Raw genomic sequence first — 21144 nt, 5'->3', positions numbered from 1 at the left:
TTGAAAAAATCCTGCCTCCTACTCCTACCCTGCTACAACCACAAAACCTTCCATCATCCTAATATTTGCCCTTGTGTTCTCTGTATTACTATATTAAAAAATAAGTACTAAATCTACATGGGTCATACAATGTAATGTCTATAGCTACTACAAGTGACCAGTGCCACAGTAGTACATGTGGCCCTGGTTTAGCTAGATGAATGTTTTAAAAGTAACAAGCAATGAGTAAACATACTTGTGCTATTTTTTTCATAAATTTCTGTATAATTACAAGTACTGTCTGAGCTGAAGTGCAGTTCTACACCTTTGCCAGGTATCGAAAGTACAGTGGACCCCCGCATAACGATTACCTCCGAATGCGACCAATTATGTAAGTGTATTTATGTAAGTGCGTTTGTACGTGTATGTTTGGGGGTCTAAAATGGACTAATCTACTTCACAATATTCCTTATGGGAACAAATTCGGTCAGTACTGGCACCTGAACATACTTCTGGAGTGAAAAAATATCGTTAACCGGGGGTCCACTGTACTGTACTGCAAGCTTAGAAAAATCATATGGTTTGGTAGAGGGAGAAATATACTACTGTACCAATTTAGCACACAGAATTATGGCAAAAAATTAAACAGGGCTAAGCATTACTGAATTAAAAAATACTTATTCATTACTGGGTGGGATGAATTACGCTTTGCAACTACTGCCTATGCATTTCAATAAGCAGAAAATTAGTTAACCAAAAAAATCTTGGTCCCAACCACTTTGGATAAATGAGGTGACTATATAATCAAGATATCCCTGCCTCTAACTAAGTATTCATGTTCATAATTGCTTTTAATCCACTGTCGTCAAACAGTACAAAATTTTTTTTAACAATTCTTGTAATTTTCAGTTCCATTTACTATTCAACAAATTAATAAATTTTAAATGAATTATAAAAAAATAAAAGTTTTGTGTTACTCCATTACTCATTACACCTGGAAGAGTAACTTGTGAATATAACAAAGGTATATAATACTAACAAGGAGATAAGCAAGACATGTGCAAGTTAGGTATCTTTATTCTGAAATGTTCTGCCTGCACAGTAAGCTTATTCAGTCAAAGACAAAGGAAGCAGTGGAGGTGCAGACAAGGTAATCAGTTCATCACCTAATTGTTGCACATGTTTCTTACTTATCTGAGTAATTTGTATTTCTACCTACAATTAACTCACAAATTATGAATTTTGAATTGAATCTTAACATAAAAATTTTTTTTTTTTTTTATTATCACACCGGCCGATTCCCACCAAGGCAGGGTGGCCCGAAAAAGAAAAACTTTCACCATCATTCACTCCATCACTGTCTTGCCAGAAGGGTGCTTTACACTACAGTTTTTAAACTGCAACATTAACACCCCTCCTTCAGAGTGCAGGCACTGTACTTCCCATCTCCAGGACTCAAGTCCGGCCTGCCGGTTTCCCTGAATCCCTTCATAAATGTTACTTTGCTCACACTCCAACAGCACGTCAAGTATTAAAAACCATTTGTCTCCATTCACTCCTATCAAACACGCTCACGCATGCCTGCTGGAAGTCCAAGCCCCTCGCACACAAAACCTCCTTTACCCCCTCCCTCCAACCCTATTATTCATTACAATTTCCTGAAGTCTTCATGGCTACCAACCCAGTATCTACCCTGAACATTATCTGTTGAGATTCTCTGCATGTTCTACTTCAAGTCATTTTTTTTTTTTAACAAGTCAGCCGTCTCCCACCGAGGCAGGGTGACCCAAAAAAGAAAGAAAATCCCCAAAAAGAAAATACTTTCATCATCATTCAACACTTTCATCTCACTCACACATAATCACTGTTTTTGCAGAGGTGCTCAGAACACAACAGTTTAGAAGCATATACGTATAAAGATACACAACATATCCCTCCAAACCCCTTTTTTAGAGTACAGGCATTGTACTTCCCATTTCCAGGACTCAAGTCCGGCTATATAAAAATTACCAGTTTCCCTGAATCCCTTCACTAAATATTACCCTGCTCACACTCCAACAGATCATCAGGTCCCAAATACCATTCGTCTCCATTCACTCCTATCGAACATGCTCATGCACGCCTGCTGGAAGTCCAAGCCCCTCACCCACAAAACTTCCCTTACCCCTTCCTTCCAACCTTTTCGAGGACGACCCCTACCCCACCTTCCTTCCCCTACAGATTTATATGCTCTCCATGTCCTTCTCTTTTAACCATTCTCTCTAAATGACCGAACTACCTCAACAACCCCTCTTCAGCCCTCCGACTAATACTTTTATTAACGCCACACCTTCTCCTAATTTCCCCACTCCGAATTTTCTGCATAACATTTACACCATACATTGCCCTTAGACAGGACATCTCCACTGCCTCCAACCGCCTCCTCGCTGCTGCATTCACAACCCAAGCTTCACACCCATATAAGAGTGTTGGTACTACTATACTTTCATAAATTCCCTTCTTTGCCTCCATAGATAACTTTTTTTGTCTTCAAGTCATATCATACTGAAATTTTTTTAAATGATATTATTGTTTGTACAATAGTGTTAGTATATGTCATCTTCATAAATAACAAAACTAAAGCCATCTCAAGATGGAGAAGAATGCTGGTTTACATTCTTAAAATTAATATTAAGAATGATGTCTACTGATTAAAGCACCTCTATCATCTGATGACAATCACACACATTCTTTAAACAATTTTGAATCCCATGGAAACTTGATATGACCATAGTTTTACCTACTAAAAATAGCTAAATGCAAAATTCTACCTTGAATAGTACATAAATGCAGCCCAAGTAATATTTCATCAAGAAAATATGTTTGAGCAAATGTGTTAAATTCGAGTTTAAGTATAATGAGAAAAAGTATGATAGCCTTGCTGATAATCCTCAGTAGTTAAGCAGCTTGTCACAATTTCTACTTTCAAGTGACTATTTAGCCCAAAAACTTGTTTTCTATAAAAATGCACATATAAAATTAGAAGTCATTTGGGAAAACACACCAAATGGAAATATTCACAGATCTATGCCACAGAGGAAAAGATATACATTTATGTATAAAATATGATCTCTGGGATCTGTCCATCTTCAACAGAGGTGCCATTGTTGTTTCCAGCAGCATATGTAAACTGGAAAGTTGCTCGATCTCCCGAGGGACATTCCACCGCTACTTTACGCACACCTTTGGTTCCATAGTGTGAATCCGGGCCCTGAATATAGAAAACTAAATGATTAAGATCACATTAAACAGAAAACACTTGATAATAGCATTATAGATAGTCTTGTTCCCTGTGAAAAACTAAGTGTTAAGTGAATGTATATCATGAAAAGATTACCAGAAAAAGATTCTTTACCATAATAATTAGAAAAAAAATACTGACACTGAGCATTTCTAATTTCAAAGCTTCTATCAGTGAAGGGGTTCATATCAAGGACCACAATACAAAAGAAGTTAATTTTACATGTACTCTAGCAGTTTACAAATCATTTCCTAAGCACCTCGCATAAGCCTCACTGCAAATCAAGTTACTCAATAACTCTCATCAAGCATATATAAATAAAGGGAAGGGGATAATTTAGTAACTACCCATAGTGAATAGTGCAAGTAAAAGAAGCCAGAGATATTTATTTTTTATTTGGTTTTGAAATATTATTAATGATGCAATGATAAAGATGATACCCCATACATTTAGTCCAAGTAGGTGCAAATTTGAAATTCTACTGCACGGCAAAGCCTTGATTAGTACAAATTTGAACAGTGCAAAATTTGATTTAGTACAAATTATAAAATTATACTGGACCTTATTTAATGAGTCAAAATTCAGTTAGTACGATTTTGCTGCCCACCCTATTTGCTCCTGCTCCTAGGCCGCTCACCCAGTCATCAGTATGGCTTTGCTTGTGAACAGTGAAGACGTGCCACAACTTATCCAATATGCATTCACAGTATTTTTTTTTTTTTTAACAAGTCAGCCGTCTCCCACCAAGGCAGGGTAACCCAAAATATGGACAAACAAAAGAATACTTTTTTTTTTAACATGCTGGCTGTCTCTCACTGAAGCAGGGTGACCCGAGAGAGAGACTTTTTTTTATTAACCTTTGGTAATGTATTAACAATTTTCATTGCACACTGTATTTTCAATAGAGTGGGACCAATTACCATACTTTGTGTGCTATAACAGCTTCAAATATACAAGGGTCCTGCTTTACAGTGCTTCACTTTACAGTGTTTTGCTACTGCAGCGGTTTTCAATTATACTCATTCTTCATTTATTCAGACTTCCTACAATAAATGCACATATATATTCAACACTCACTATAAGCTAAGGATGAAAATATTTTAAGGTAAGAAATGTTTGTACTGTACAGTGGTCCCTCAATAATCGTCCGGCCTGAAAGTCGTCCATTTCGGAAATCGTCGAGTTATTTCGTCTAAACATTGGTTCGCAAATGGTCCGTTAACTCGCTAATCATCCTTCGTCCTGGACGCGTACTCACGGCTCTGAGCCGCCTCTGCCTCCCTTCCCAGCCAGTGTGCCATTGTTTACCAGTGAGCGACGGTCCCCTCACGTGTTCATACGAAATATTTCATAATACGTATTCCATTCATTTTAATGCTTGCAAGTGCTAAATAAGCTACCATGGTTCCAAAGAAAGCTCCTAGTGCCAAGCCTTTGGTAAAGAAGGTGAGAAATACGACTGAATTTAAGAACAACATCATTGAACAATATGAAAGTGGCGTACGTGTGGGCGAACTGGCCAGGATGTATAACACATCCCGTACAACCATATCTTCCATCATAGCCAAGAAAAAGGAAATCAAGGAAGCTGGTTTTGCAAAGGGGGTAAATATGCTGACAAAAATGAGATCACCAGTACTCGAAGATGTTGAGAAGTTATTACTGGCGTGGATAAACGAGAAACAATTAGCAAGAGATAGTCTTATGACGTCGCTTACTTGTGAAAAGGCTAGGCAGTTGCATGACGATTTGGTAAAGAAACTGCCTGCAACTAGTGGTGATGTGAGTGAATTTAAGGCCAGCAAAGGCTGGTTTGAGAGATTTAAGAAGTGTACTGGCATACACAGTGTGATAAGGCATGGTGAGGCTGCCAGTTCGGACCAAAAAGCGGCTGAAAAATATGTGCAGGAATTCAAAGAGTACATAAAGGCTGAAGGCCTGAAACCTGAACAAGTGTTCAATTGTGATGAAATAGGCCTCTTTTGGAAGAAAATGCCAAAGAGGACCTACATTACTCAGGAAGGAAAGGCACTGCCAGGACACAAGCCTATGAAAGACAGGCTGACGCTCATGTTCTGTGCTAATGCTAGTGGGGATTTCAAAGTGAAGCCGTTACTAGTGTACCATTCTGAAAATCCCAGAGTGTTCAAGAAACACTATGTTATAAAGAGTAAATTGCGTGTGTTTTGGAGATCTAATAATAAGGCATGGGTCACGAGGGAAATTTTCGTCGAGTGGTTCAATGAAGTGTTTGGCCCTAGTGTGAAGAATTACCTCCTGGAAAAGAAATTGGATCTCAAGTGCCTCCTAGTAATGGACAATGCACCTGCTCATCCTCCAAACTTGGATGACCTAATTCTGAAGGAGTTTCGGTTCATCGCAGTAAAGTTCTTGCCCCCGAATACCACTCCTCTCCTCCAGCCCATGGACCAGCAGGTCATTTCAAACTTTAAAAAACTCTACACCAAAGCAATGTTTGAAAGGTGTTTTAATGTGACCTCAGACACTCACTTGACCCTAAGAGATTTTTGGAAAGAACACTTCAGTATTCTCCATTGCATAAGCTTTATAGGTAAGGCTTGGGAGGGAGTGACTACCAGGACTTTGAACTCTGCTTGGAGAAAATTGTGGCCAGATTGTGTCCACATGAAGGATTTTGAAGGGTTTGAGGCAGCCCCTGATGAGCCTATGTCAGTTGTGAACTCTATTGTGGCACTGGGGAGTTCCATGGGGTTGGATGTGAGTTTAGAGGATGTGGAAGAGTTGGTGGAGGACCACAACGAAGAGCTAACCACTGAGGAGCTGCAAGAGCTTCAGCAGGAACAGCAACAGATCGCAGCTCAGAATCTTGCTGCAGAGGAGGAGGAAGAGAGATGGAAGAAGGTGCCTTCTCCAGAAATTAAGGAGATTTTTGAAATGTGGGGTAGGATGGAAAGATTTATGGAGAAACATCACCCTGGGAAGGATGTTGCAAGCCATATCGGCAACTTGTACAGTGACAGAGTCTTGGCCCATTTTAGGGAAGTTTTAAAGAGACGCCAGAAACAGAGCTCTCTGGACAGTTTTTTTGCGAGACAGGGCTCCAGTGACTCTCAGGCTGGTCCTAGTGGCCTTAAGAAACAGAGAAGAGAAGTAACCCCAGAAAAGCACTGGGTACCTGAGGTGTTGATGGAAGGGGATTCCCCTTCCAAACAGTAATTCAATCTCTCTCCTCCTCCAGTCTTCCATACACTAAGAAGAATCTCCAATAAAGGTAAGTGTTATGCTGTCAATGTTTCATTCATCATGTCCCATTGTATTGTTTATGTACTACATCTATATTTCATGTAAAAAAATTTTTTGTTTTAATACTTCTGGGCGTCAGGAACGGATGAATTGTATTTACATTATTTTTTTATGGGGAAAATTTATTTGAAAATCGTCTATTTCGATAACAGTCCCACTTCCAGGAACAGATTAAGGACGATAATTGAGGGACCACTGTACATGCATTTTTTTTTAGGCCTAGCTCTTTTGCTCACTTAATATATGATAGTGTAAACATGTTATGAGGCTTTAATATGCATTTGAAACTGAAAAAAGACTATGTTTCACTTTACAGCAGTAGCCCAGAACCTAACTTCTTGTATAAGCAGGGCCCAACTGTACTATGAATTTGATTAATGCGATCGTTTAGCAGAATTCATTATTCGTGCTAATTGAGGCTTTGCTGTAATAGAAAACTTGGAATCACTGGAATCAGATCAAGTACTCAAAATGTCTTTTCTGACTGGCTTCAAACTTTTACCATTGGCAGGCTTTATTAAAACACAACTTGTCACTTGCTTTGAGCTGTGTAATATTCAATTTGCCAATACATGGTTCTGTGGTATTTTTAAGTTTAATGAGGGGAGACTTTCCTATTATCCAGAACTTTCTCAACAAGATTTTTGTTTGATTTCTCACAAATTTTTGATTAGTCAATAATGCCTTATTCGATTGGCTTCAAATTTTCAATACCTGTGTAATGTTTCTCAGGCAAGATTCATGGGATTAAATGCATGCACAATGCTACATGGGCAATTCCCAAATTTTGCTTCTGTATTAGGTAGAAAAAAGTTCCTCTGAACAGTTTCAAAATTTCAATACTCATGTGTCCTACTTAGAAGGCAGATGATACATTTAACTGAATGTATAGGTGACATTTTTGCCACTTTTACTATCAAAATGACATAGTATTTTACCTTGATGCTGGTGAGGGGCTCTTGATATAAGAAACCACACTTATTTTTACCTTGCTTGGATCAAATTTGAATGTTTCCCATTACACAAGTGCTATATGACCCTATGGGTTTAGGCTATTACCAGATTTTTCCCATGAGACAGGTGGAAATGAATGAGTTCCTCTGACCAGCTTCAAAATTTCAACATTTGTGAATCCTACTTAGCAGAAGGTTGGTATATTTAAAGGAGTTGTGTAGATGCTATTTTGTCACTTTTGATCTTGAAATAGTATAGTATTATTTTACCTTATTGCATTATATTACCTTGATGCTGGTAAGCTCTTGATCCAATAAACTAGCTTATCATTCCCTTGCTTGAATCAAATTTAAGTGCTCCCATACCACAGGAGCTACATGACCTCCTATGGGTTTAGTGTTTTCCTATGAGTAAAATATGATGGGTCTGAGTTACAATAATTTTAAATTACTATTTACCCTCATAAGGGAATTTAGTTTTGAGTTGCAATGAAAAATTTGAGATACAACATGTGTACGATGGTCAGCAAGCACTGGTGGGCCTCAGCTAACCAGCGATGCAGTAGCTTGCTTGCTGGGCAGTGTCTAAGTCAGCAGGAGCACCAGTGGGGTTGGTGTGTGTTTGGTGGATAAGCAGCTAATTTGCAATGGGAATGAATGTCTATGACAGCATCTCAACAAACAGCAGTGTTTATACTACAGTTTACTGTTTACAGTTTGAAACTACCACATGTGTTACCCGCACCAACTCTGGATTATCTACCCTTCATATCTGCATTTGATTTAATTATGCCATCTTTTGTGTTACCAAGTCATCATGGTCTCTAAAGTGTGCAGTAAACAGGCAATTTCCCAGAAGATTAACCAAGAATTTGTGGTGCATTGTTGGTACACGAGTATGGCTTTCCACAATCAACCATCTCTACTATTATTAAACCAAAAGAAATTATAAAGAATACTACAGCAATAGTGAACAGCATCAATTTTCAATAGCTGACACATCACATGAAAAGGATGTAACATTTCGTAGATTTAGGCTGTGTAGGCACAAATTTTGTTGGATTCTGTACAATAACTGGAAAATGTATCTTCTGGTCAGCTTTAAACTTTCAGCGCTCTTTGTTTCCTTCAGAGAAAATTATTTCTTGATGTTAGGTTGTGCAAGTTGTTATTGGCCAATTTTATCAATTAAATTGGTGTCTGCAAAATAATGGAAAAATGTCTCTTCTGATCAGATGTAAGTCACAGTGTTTGACTTTGGTTATCCTAGATTAAATTAACTTAATGTTCTTTTATGTGCCTATAACATGTGTGCCCTCAAAACCATTGTTATAAATTTGTATGCTATTTACTCTAAGGTTACATAAAGCTTACTTGCATACTTCCTGGAGGCTACCTGGAGGGCATTCTGGGGATCAACGCCCCCACGGCCTGGTCTACAACCAGGCCTCCCGATGGATCAGGGCTTGATCAACAAGGTTGTTACTGCTGGCCACACACAATCCAATGTACAAACCACAGCCCAGTTGATCCGGCACCGTCTTTAGGTATCTGTCCAGCTCCCTCTTGAAGACAACTAGGGGTCTTCCCATAATGACCCTTATTGCTGGTGGGAGGCTGTTGAACAGTCTTGGGCCCCGGACACTTATTGCATTTTCCCTTAGTGTACCAGTGATGCCCCTACTTTTCACTGGGGGTATGTTGCATTGCCTGCCAAGTCTTTTGCTTTCGTATGGAGTGACTGCTGTGTGCATATTAGGGACCAGTCCCCCAAGAATCTTCCAGGTGTAGATTATGGCATACATCTCTCGCCTGCGCTCTAGTGAGTACATGTCAAGTGCTTCCAGGCGCTCCCAGTAGTTAAGGTGTTTGATGGAACTTATACGTGCAGTAAAGGTTCTCTGTACATTCTCTAGTTCTGCAATTTCACCTGCCTTGAATGGGAATGTTAATGTACAGCAGTATTCCAGCCTAGAAAGAATAAGTGATTTAAAAAGGATCATCATTGGCTTAGCATCTCTTGTCTTGAATGTTCTCATTATCCATCCTATCAGTTTCCTAGCAGATGTGATAGTGGCATTGTTGTGGCCCTTGAAGGTGAGGTCTTCGGACATTACCACACCCAGGTCCTTCACATTACTTTTCCGCTCTATTGTGTGATTGGAGTTTATAGTATGCTCAGTCCTAGTTATTATTTCCTCCAGTTTTCCATAATGGAGTAGTTGGAATTTGTCTTCATTGAACATCATGTTGTTCTCTGTTGCCCATTGGAAAACTTGGTTTATATCTTCTTGGAGCTTTGCCGTGTCCTCAATGGATGACACTCTCATGCAGATCCTAGTATCATCTGCAAACGATGATACAGCGCTGTGGTTTACATCTCTGTCTATGTCTGATATGAGAATAAGGAACAGGATAGGTGTGAGTACTGTGCCTTGTGGGAGAGAGCTCTTCACTATGGCAGCATCTGATTTAACTCTGTTTACCACTACTCTTTGTGTGCGATTGGTTAGAAAGTTGAAGATCCGTCTGCCTACTTTGCCGGTTATCCCTTTAGCACGCATTTTGTGTGCTATTACACCATGGTCGCACTGGTCAAAGGCTTTTGCAAAGTCTGTGTATACTACATCCGCATTCTGTTTGTTTTCCAGTGCATCTAGGACCATATAGTGGTCAAGCAGTTGCGAAAGGCAGGAGCGACCTGCTCTGAAACCATGTTGCCCTGGGTTGTGCAATTTTTGGGAGACCAAGTGGTTTGCTATCCTGCTTCTCAGAACTCTTTCAAAGATTTTTATGATGTGGGATGTTAAAGCTATTGGTCTATAGTTCTTAGCTACTGCTTTGCTGCCACCTTTATGGAGTGGGGCTATATCTGTTGTTTTAAGTGACTGTGGAATCTCGCCTGTGTCTAAGCTTCTTCTCCATAGCATACTAAGGGCCCGTGAGAGGAGTTTCTTGCAGTTTTTAATGAACACCGAGTTCCACGAGTCTGGGCCTGGGGCTGAGTGCATGGGCATGTCGTTGATGGCTTTCTCAAAGTCTAGTGGAGTTAGGGTTATGTCATAAATATGGCCTACATTGGCAGGGTTTTGAGGCTCATTCATGAAAAAATTGTTTGGATTGTCTATCTTTAAACTGGTTAGTGGCTCGCTGAACACCGAGTCATACTGCGATTTCAGTATCTCGCTCATTTCTTTGTCGTCGTCTGTGTAGGATCCGTCTTGTCTGAGCAGGGGCCCTATACTAGAAGTGGTTTTTGACATGTTGTTGGCATATGAAAAGAAATATTTCAAATTTCTTTCAATTTCATTATGTATGAGTCCTTTAACTTTAGCTCAATATTTTCCACTTCCCTGGTTAGCACTTTCTTCCATGTATCAGACAGTTTGGCATTCTTGAGGAGCTCAATGATTCTTCATCTTCTCCTGTAGAGGGAGCGCCTCTCTCTCTCCAGTTTACTTCTTTTCTTTTGTCTTATAGGAATATACCTTGAACATACTTCAGCTACCAGTAGGGCGATCTTTTCAAGGCATTGGTTAGGGTTCATGTAATTTAAGATGTCCTCCCAGTATGTTTCATTTAGGGCATAGTTTACCTGATCCCAGATGATGTTCTTGCTGTTGAAGTTGAATTTGGTAAAGGTACCCTCATAACTGTATGCATCTTGCCGATCAGGACTCCTGTGCATGCAAGTCTGAACTTCGATTAGATTGTGATCAGAATTTGTTGTTTTTGATATTGTTATATTCCTTACCAGGCCCTCATTATTTGCAAAAATAAGGTCCAGTGTGTTCTCCAGTCTTGTTGGCTCCACTCTCTGCTGACTTAGGGTGTGTTTGTTGCAGAAACTCAGCAGCTCCTGTGTGTGTGACCTTTCATCTGAGCTACCTCCAGGGATTATTTCTGCTGCAACATTATTTGCTATATTCTTCCATTTTGTGTGTCTTAGATTGAAGTCACCAAGCAGCCAGATGTTTTCCTTAGAGAAAAGAATTGATTTTGGCCTGTATATGTCCCAGTGTCTGAATGCTGAATCTGATTAGCTTCAACCATTCCATGCAAACTTTATAATGTAACTGAGCAGCTTCCAGCCTAATGTTCTTGTGCATTTTAGGATATTGGTCTCTTCGAAAGGTTTGAATTAACTTTGGGCCATGTATGTCTTCATTTACTATTTTCATTGAAGAAATCTGAATATTAATTTCCATATGATGATTTGTGAATGCCTTTTCTGATGGCCTTCAAATCTTCAATGTTAATATTAAACTACATTATAAACTTATGCCGCACAGAACGCTATTCCAATCATGAGCACTGGGGCACAGGGAACTGAGGGTTATGGAATTCAGGGATACCATCTGGTTTATCTAATTGGTTGTTTAGTCAGGAAACCTTAATACAAAACAGCACAACATGTATATCTGACAGTAAATGTGAAGCCTCACCTTTAATGTTGCATAAGCAGTGTAGTTAGTATTGGGCAACACTTCAACAGGTTCCTTGAACATAACTCGAAATGTATTCACAGTGCCATCGGATGTGAAGCTTGTGTCGTTGCTTGCACATACCTAAAAATTAACACCACGCTGAGATTACACACACACACAAAAAGAAAGCATGCATTAAGTTTGGTAAAATGAATAAGAGATATTAATTTGTATTTCTCAGAAGCAGGTGCATGTTTCCTTAATATAGTATTTTAACTAAAGTAATGTCAATGTTAAAGGGTACAGCCTCTCATGATAAGAGTAGATTTAGAAATGTCAGCATTTACATAATGTTTATAAAATTCTAAAAAATGTATAACATTCCAAAGTGTCCTACTCTATTCTCTTGTTTGTATGAACTTTGAAAATGTTTTGATATGGGAGCTGACGTATCAGTGGATGGATTTAAGAAGGATGAGGTTAATCATAGAATTGATGAGGGAAAAAAGGCGAGTGGTGCACTGAGGTATATGTGGAGACAAAGAACGTTATCTATGGAGGCAAAGAAGGGAATGTATGAAAGTATAGTGGTACCAACACTCTTATATGGGTGTGAAGCTTGGGTTGTAAATGCTGCAGCGAGGAGGCGGTTGGAGGCAGTGGAGATGTCCTGTCTAAGGGCAATGTGTGGTGTAAATACCTCAACAACCCTTCGTTGTCCAGAGGGCTGAGGAAGGGTTGTTGAGGTGGTTCGGACATGTAGAGAGAATGGAGCGAAACAGAATGACTTCAAGAGTGTATCAGTCTGTAGAGGAAGGAAGGCGGGATAGGAGTCGGCCTAGGAAGGGTTGGAGGCAGGGGGTAAGGGAGGTTTTGTGTGCGAGGGGCTTGGACTTCCAGCAGGCGTGCGTGAGCGTGTTTGATAGGAGTGAATGGAGACGAATGGTTTTTAATACTTGACGTGCTGTTGGAGTGTGAGCAAAGTAACATTTATGAAGGGGTTCAGGGAAACCGGCAGGCCGGACTTGAGTCCTGGAGATGGGAAGTACAGTGCCTGCACTCTGAAGGAGGGGTGTTAATGTTGCAGTTTAAAAACTGTAGTGTAAAGCACCCTTCTGGCAAGACAGTGATGGAGTGAATGATGGTGAAAGCTTTTCTTTCTCGGGCCACCCTGCCTTGGTGGGAATCGGCCAGTGTGATAATAAAAAAAAAAAATAAATACTATGCAGAAAATTCAGAGTGTGGAAATTAGGAGAAGGTGTGGAGTTAATAAAAGTATTAGTCAGAGGGCTGAAGAGGGGTTGTTGAGGTGGTTTGGTCATTTAGAGAGAATGGATCAAAGTAGAATGACATGGAGAGCGTATAAATTTGTAGGGGAAGGAAGGCGGGGTAGGGGTCGTCCTCGAAAGGGTTGGAGGGAGGGGGTAAAGGAGGTTGTGTGAGGGTGAGGGGCTTGGATTTCCAGCAAGCGTGAATGAGCATGTTAGATAGGAGTGAATGGAGACAAATTGTATTTGGGACCTGACGAGCTGTTGGAGTGTGAGCAGGGTAATATTTAGTGAAGGGATTCAGGGAAACCGGTTATGTTATATAGCCGGACTAGAGTCCTGGAAATGGGAAGTACAATGCCTGCACTTTAAAGGAAGGGTTTTGGGATATTGGCAGTTTGGAGGGATATGTTGTGAATCTTTATACATATATAGTACTTCTAAACTGTTGTATTCTGAGCACCTCTGCAAAAACAGTGATTATGTGTGAGTGAGGTGAAAGTGCTGAATGATGATGAAAGTATTTTCTTTTTGGGGATTTTCTTTCTTTTTGGGTCACCCTGCCTCAGTGGGAGACAGCCGAGTTGTTAAAAAAAAATAAAAAATTAATAAAAAATACGCATTTCCCAGCCAGAGGAAGGCAAATTTCAGTGTCATTGCGACATTAAAATTAAATGTAATGAGATATGTACTGTACATTAAATTTGGCCTGATTTTCCTCCCTGTCTCCAATGCCCAGACACTAAGATCAATCTAAACTTTGGCATAACAAGAGAGAAAAAAATTAAAGGTACACTTTGGTTAAGAATTGTATTTCTTTGGATTGTTTACTGTCTGACAAGATTCATGGAACTTGCAGTTTACTGAAACTCAAATTTTATATATATTTTATAAGGCTTCAAGTACGTGTTGGTCTCAATAAGTCAGTGCAATGACTAACCAAACTGCTATTCAGCCAAGGGTGAGAGTAAGACTGTCCAATTGAATTCCCATATAATTGTTAACCAGACCCATGATGCCTAACCTGATAAACTGAGCAACATGGAACTCATCACCAGACAGAAGTGGCAGATGCAGTTTAATATAGACAGATGCAAAGTTCTAAACTCTGGACAAGAAAATAACCATGCCAACTATAAACTAAATAATGTAGATCTTAATATTACTGATTGCAAAAAGAATTTGGGAGTTCTGGTTATCAGTAATCTAAAACCAAGACAAACGGTGCGTAAGTGTTTGCAATAAAGCGAACAGAATCCTTGGCCTCATATCAAGGAGCATAAATAATAGGAGTCTTCAGGTTAGGCCTCATTTAGATTATGCTGCACAGTTCTAATCACCATATTACAGAATGGATATAAGTGCACTGGAAAACGTACAAAGGAGGATACCGAAGTTGATCCCATGTATCAGAAATCTTCCCTATGATGATAGACTGAGGGCCCTGACTCTGCACTCTCTAAAAAGATATAGAATTAGGGGTGATATGATTGAGGTGTATAAATGAAAAACAGGAATAAATAAAGGGAATATAAATAGTATGCTAAAAGTATCTAGCCAAGACAGGACTCACAGCAATGGTTTTAAGTTGGAAAAATTCTGATTCAGGAAGGATATAGGATAGCACTGGTTTGGTAATAGAGTTGTGGATGAGTGGAACACACTCCCGAGTACTGTCATAGAAGTTAAGACGTTACGTAGTTCTAAAAATAGGTTAGATAAATACATGAGTGGGTGTGGTTGGGTGTGAGTTGGACCTGACTAGCTAATAGGTTTGATGTCGTGCCCCTTCCATAAGTGGATGTGACCTGACGTGACTAGGTGGGTCATTGGTTTAAGGCAGGAGGCGACTTCGACCTGCCTCACATGGGCCAGTAGGCCTGCTGCAGTGTTCCTTCTTTCTTATGTTACGTTCTTTAATTTCATACTCTTGTTTAGCTTTTTATTATCCCTTTTAACTCTTTTAAAATTAATATATTGGTACACAAGGTGACCCTCAACTTTTGATGAGCCTACAAGTTCCTTTCTTCTTCCCTAAATGATATATAATCATGGTTTAATGGTCCAATTTTCATCAAAATATTCTTTTTTTTTGATTTGTTTAATTACACTCAATTTCCTTATTTAATATTAATCAATTTTCATCTACCAGGTAATCCACCTGTTTTTGGCTTTTTTAACTATATTTTTCTCCAAAACTTATTGGTTATTAATGACATAACCTCAGGAAAATTGGTGAATTAAAAATACATACATGTAAAAAAATACGAATTTCCATCACACAGGATATTTTTGTCACGTGTTTATCAAGAACCTAGGTAGTAGGTTGGTAGACAGCAACCACCCAGGGAGGTACTATCGTCCTGCCAAGTGAGTGTAAAACAAAATCCTGAAATTGTTTTACATGATGGCAGAATTGCTGGTGTCTTTTTTCTGTCTCATAAACATGCAAGATTTCAGGTACGTCTTGTTACTTCTACTTACACTTAGGTTACATTACACTTGCATGTACAAGCATATAGATATATCCATACCCTTCTGGGTTTTCTTCTATTTCCTTATTAGTTCCTGTACTTCTTTCCTCTTATCTCCATGGGAAAGTGGAACAGAATTTTTCCTCTGTAAGCCATGCATGTCATAAGAGTCGATTAAAATGCCGGGAGCATGGGGCTAGTAACCCCTTCTCCTGTATACATTACTGAAGTTAAAAAGAGAAACTTTTGTTTTTCTTTTTAGGCCACCCTGACTTCATGGGAAATGGCCGATTTGTTGAAAGAAGAACAAGTTTATCAAGAAAATAAAATACATGCAAAATGTGTAATTTAAAGGAAACCCATCACTGTATAATTACTTAGTAAATATGTAAGCAACACACCATTAGGGAAGCAAGCACAAGCACTGCTGAGTAGAATGTTATGTAATTATACCTTTCCAGTGGCAGTATGGATGATCTGTATTGTTACTTCATATTCAGAAGGACCATGAATGGACCCATACATTCCAAAACCAACTACAAAGATGCGTCGATCTACAATAAACCTGGAAAACAAGCACGGAGTCATTTTAAATACTCTCTCTCTACTACAGGTCCGCCATCACAAATCTGGCGATCAGTTATTCGGTTCCTTCAGTTATTCAGCACTAATTTTGGCTAGCATAATTTCAAATTTCCAGGGTCGCCACACCAACCTGTTGGTACTGTTTGGTGGCGCTACTTGCTGCATAAGTCATTCCAATTTCTTTTTCTACATTTATTGTTTTAACCTGCTTACTTTTAGCCCTAGCCATGGTTCCAATGAATAAAAGAAATGCTTCTCATTATGTAAAGCACCTACACAGTACATTATCCATTAAAGATAAGGTGGCTTTGAAGCCACTGTCGGTTGTCATGAACTCAGTCTCGTGAAGCAGGAGAATATGCTTTATTATTACGCTAATATCAACACTACAGCTTATTTGCCTATCACAATTGATCTAATATGACATAAGAAACAATATAAATAGCATAAAACATGTTAAATACTCCAGAATGAATAATATTTGGCATAACACCGAGCAGTTCGACGGAGGTACGAAGAGGATATGGTATACAAATACCATTCTCCTATCCCTGTCTTGGGGGCTTATACTAGAGAAAATGGAGCATAGCACAGGACTAACTGTGATATACACTCGTACTACACCATAAACCTGAAACAAAAAAGTTATTTTCTCTATATAGATTATCACACATAGCAGCATATGTGTAGAGAACCTAAGATAACCCAAAAAAGTCAACGTGGCTTATTTTTAGTACTGGCTTGGGTTAGCCATATATGATTTTTGGTAAATATTCGATTCCCAGCCAGGGTAGAAACATTAGGCGTGTTTCTTTACACCAGTTGTCTATGTTTACCCATCAGTAAATGGGTATCTGGGTGTTAGCCGACTAGTGTGGGCGTTATCCTGGGACACTGACCTAATTTTCTTGAAATACTCTGCATAACAAGTGGCTTTCTATACAGTAATATGTCACTGATGTCAGCTAGGCCTGTATACCTTGTACATGTACATGTAGTAAATAAAGATATTTTTATTATTATTATATTATTTTCTCAGTTGTTTGTTGGGTTATCTTATTCAAACTTGGGCAATGTATAATGGAAAGATACTTCTTAACGTACACCAAAAATGAAAGAAATCAGACCATAAACAGCGGAGTTCACTTCTCAGCCATTAGTGGCCGCTTAGCAGTATATTTTTGTATGGTTTTTATGATTATGTTCTCATTTTTTCGGTCTCATTTGATAGAATGAAAGATATATTACAGAAATAGATATGATTTTGATTGCTTTCATGATGAAAAGTACCTTGAAACTGCGCTCACAGAAGCGAAAATGTTCCATTCTTTAGCAAAGCTCAAGAGTAAACAAATGACTTCACCGTCCAATACCTGTCCGCCTGCCAGTCAAAATTCCAATATGTAGTCAAGAATGGGTTGACATTATTTATAAAATTATTACAATAATGCAGCAGTCTGCATAACAGTAAATCTTCTATATGAGGGGCCTGTAGCCATGACTAATGAACTTAGAAAGTGTTATTTTAGTGCCAGGAATGTCTGCATTGTTTATTCTGGACCCTATTTTGAAATTGGCATCTGTTGAAATTTGTGTGAAATTGGCCAAATTGCCAATTTCTGACCACTTTATTGGGTAGTTGAAATAAGTGAATGGGCAGTTTCTTGTACTCAGCTGACAGACTAGAAGTAAAAAAGTTTATTCAGGTATACACAAATACAGTTACATAGAATATCATACATAGCAGCATATGTATAGAGAACCTAGGATAACCCAGAAAAGTCAGACAAAGTGACTTATTTCCAGTACCTGGCTTGGGCTTGCCATATCTGATTTTTGGTAAATATTTTTTTTTCTCGGTTGTTTGTTGGGCTATCTCATTGAAACTTGGGCAATGTATGACAGAAAGATGCTTCTTAACGTACAACAAAAATAAAAAAGACGGACGATAAATAAGGGAGTTCCCTTCTCAGCCATTAGCCGCCTCTTTGCAGTATATTTTCGTATGGTTTTTATGGTTGTATTCTCATTTTTGGACTCGTTTGATGCAATGGAAGATATATTACAGAAATAGACATGATTTTGATTGCTTTCGTGACGAAAAGTACCTTGAAATTGAGCTCAAAGTAGCAGAAATGTTCGATTTTTGCCGATGTTCAATGAACTGTGTAAGTCAAGTTGGTTAATTTTATTAAGTGTATTCTAACCTAACCACTCTGTAATCCGGCAAACTCATAATCCGGCACACTACAGGTCCCAATGATGCTGGATTTGTGATGGAGGACCTGTACTCTAATAAATACATCTGTTATTTTATGTATACGTATTTCATTATTTCAAATTTATGTGTAAATTTACACTTTCCCATATACGTACATCAATTATGTGGATTTTTTTTAGTGAATATGGTAAAATTAAGGTATACTGTACCGAATTCTATCACTAGTGCCTGAATACCCCCAGCGGGACTCTATCTGCTGAAATCGGCATACTGTCTGTTCCTTGCCTGTCATACAGCACCGAGGAACGTCCAAGAAATTAACGGGGGGTTTCGGATTTACCTAAAACATTGAGAGCCTAAGTATTTTATTTAACATGGAAGATAATTTATTCTATCAATGTTCTTTGTTGATCACAATCTAATTTTTTTGCAAATAATTTGCATAAATACAATTCTATACTCACAGTAAAATGAAGGAACAGCTGAACCACTTCACGATCTGTCAAGATCCCAGACTGCGCAGGACCTTGAGCAAACTCTTCCACAGTCATAAGGGGAAATCGTACCAAAGACAATGCTCTCCCTAACACTGCTCTCTGGCTGGTGCTTGTTACAACCAGACCCTCACGTTCACACTCAGCTTCAGACCACCTGAAAATTATATGAATTTAAATCATAGGAAATTCTAAATTGATATGTATTCAATATCTACCTAAGTTGATATGAGAGCTAAAGAGGCAAAATACAGTGGAACTCTGAATATCGGCTACTGCACTTTTCGGCCAAATCATATTTAGGCTAGTTTTTGGGCTGAAATTTTGCTCTGAATTTCGGCCGGTGCCTCGCAAACCAGCCGTATTATACGTATCAGCCTGCCTCCCACCGGGACGCCACTGCATAGGTGAGTCAGTCTCCCTGTGTCTCTCGGTGAATGAGCATATGCTCTGCGCATTCATCCAAATATTTCCTTAAAATCCATTGGTTTTTGTACTTGTTTATTAAGCATGACTGTGAAATAAGCCACCATTAGCCCAAAGAAAATTCCTAGTAAAGTTCCTTTGGTAAAGAAAGTGAGAAACACAATGGAATTTAACCCTTTGAGGGTTTTCGTCGTACTAGTACGTCTTACGTGTAGGGGTTTTTGACGTACTAGTACTCATAAATTCTAGCGGCCTCAAATCTAGTGGGAGAAAGCTGGTAGGCCTTCATATGAAAGAATGGGTCTATGTGGTCAGTGTGCACAGTCTAAAAAAAATCCTGCAGCACACAGTGCATAATGAGAAAAAAAAAACTTTGACCATTTTTTTTTTAATAAATCAGCGACTTTGCAGTGTATTTTCGTATGGTATTTATTGTTGTATTCTAGTTTTCTTGGTCTCATTTTATATAATGGAAGACATATTACAGAAATTGAGATGATTTTGACTGGTTTTACAAAGAAAGGTGCCTTGAAATTGAGCTCAAAGTAGCAGAAATGTTCGATTTTTACCTAACTTCAAAAGTAAACAAATCATGCCAAGCGTGCAATACACGTCAACTGGTGAGTCTAATATTCTTTCACAAGTGCACCAATAATATTTATACCATTTTTTACACTAATGCAGTAGTCTGCATAACAGTAAATCTTATATTTTTTGTGAAAATAAAAATTCAAAGTGGAAAGCAAAAGAATATAAGAGGGGCCTTGAGACATGACTAATGACAAGAGGAAATGTCATTTTAGTGCCAGGAATGTCTTTCTTGTTTATTCTGGACCCTATTCGGAAATTGGCATCTTTTGAAATTTGTGTGAAATTGGCAAAATTGCTAAATTCTGACCACTGTACTGGATAGTTGAATTTCATAAATGAGTGGTTTCTTGCACCCATTCGATGGAAAAAATGGAGTTCTAGCAAAATATTCATGTTTTTTGTCGACTAGTACAGTGAAATTGGCCGAAAATGGGGCTCAAAGTGGGCAAAATCGCCGATGCGTAAACATCGCCAAGACCGCTAACTTTGCGAGAGCATAATTCCGTAAGTTTTCTATCAAATTTCAAACTTTTGGTGTCTTTATGATCGGGAAAAGATTCTCTATCTTTTCATAAGAGAAAATAATTTTTTTTTTTTTTAAATTTGGCCGACCCTGAGAACGAGTTTTGGAGAGGGCCTGTCGACCCTCAAAGGGTTAAGAAAGAAGTTATTGAAAAATATGAGAGTGGTGTTCGAGTGCTAGAACTTGCCAGAATGTATGGGAAATCCAAATCAACAATCACTTCCATCCTGGCAAAGAAAGTAGCAATCAAGGAATCTAATGTTGCAAAAGGGAGTTTAGCAGGGAGTGTAGCGGGAAGGCAGGACCCCAATGGAAATAAGTCACTCTGTCTGACTTTTTTGGGTTATCCTAGGTTCTTTATACATATGCTGTGGAAGGGAGGCAGGAAGTGTAGCATGGAGGAAGGGAGCATACCAAAGAGGCAAGGAGTGTAGCAGGGAGGCTGGGAATGTAGCAGGGAAACAGGAAGTGTGGAAGGGAGGCAGAGAGTGTAGCAGGGAGGCAGGGAGTGTAGCATGGAGGGAGGGAGTGTAGCAGAGAGGCAGGGAGTGTAGCAGGGAGGCAGGGAGTGTAACAGGCAGGCAGGGAGTGTAGCATGGAGGGAGTGCAGCAGGGAGGCAGGGAGTGTAGCAGGGAAA

The 21144-nt window shown here is 39.0% G+C and overlaps 1 protein-coding gene across 3 annotated transcripts in view; it reads right to left on the bottom strand.

The window, feature by feature from the left end:
- Window positions 1-1614: 1614 nt before the first annotated feature.
- The window catches only part of LOC128698170 (BTB/POZ domain-containing protein 1), a 54951-nt gene continuing 35421 nt past the window's right edge, over window positions 1615-21144 (bottom strand). Inside the window, exons 6-10 of one of the 3 annotated variants that reach the window (XM_053790272.2) lie at window positions 18937-19123; window positions 18682-18812; window positions 16120-16231; window positions 11943-12065; window positions 1615-3229 (exon numbers count right to left, since the gene is read on the bottom strand). In XM_053790272.2, coding sequence (XP_053646247.1) covers window positions 3071-3229; window positions 11943-12065; window positions 16120-16231; window positions 18682-18812; window positions 18937-19123 — 712 coding nt within the window. In that variant the 3' untranslated portion in view covers window positions 1615-3070. The remainder of the gene's footprint in view (window positions 3230-11942; window positions 12066-16119; window positions 16232-18681; window positions 18813-18936; window positions 19124-21144) is intronic. The other 2 variants (XM_070098642.1, XM_053790273.2) reach the window with 2 other exon arrangements.

Source organism: Cherax quadricarinatus, chromosome 63 (assembly GCF_038502225.1).
Source record: "Cherax quadricarinatus isolate ZL_2023a chromosome 63, ASM3850222v1, whole genome shotgun sequence".
NCBI lineage: Eukaryota > Metazoa > Arthropoda > Malacostraca > Decapoda > Parastacidae > Cherax > Cherax quadricarinatus.
Note: the sequence above shows the minus strand (reverse complement) of the source record. Positions and strands in the feature narration are given on the sequence as shown.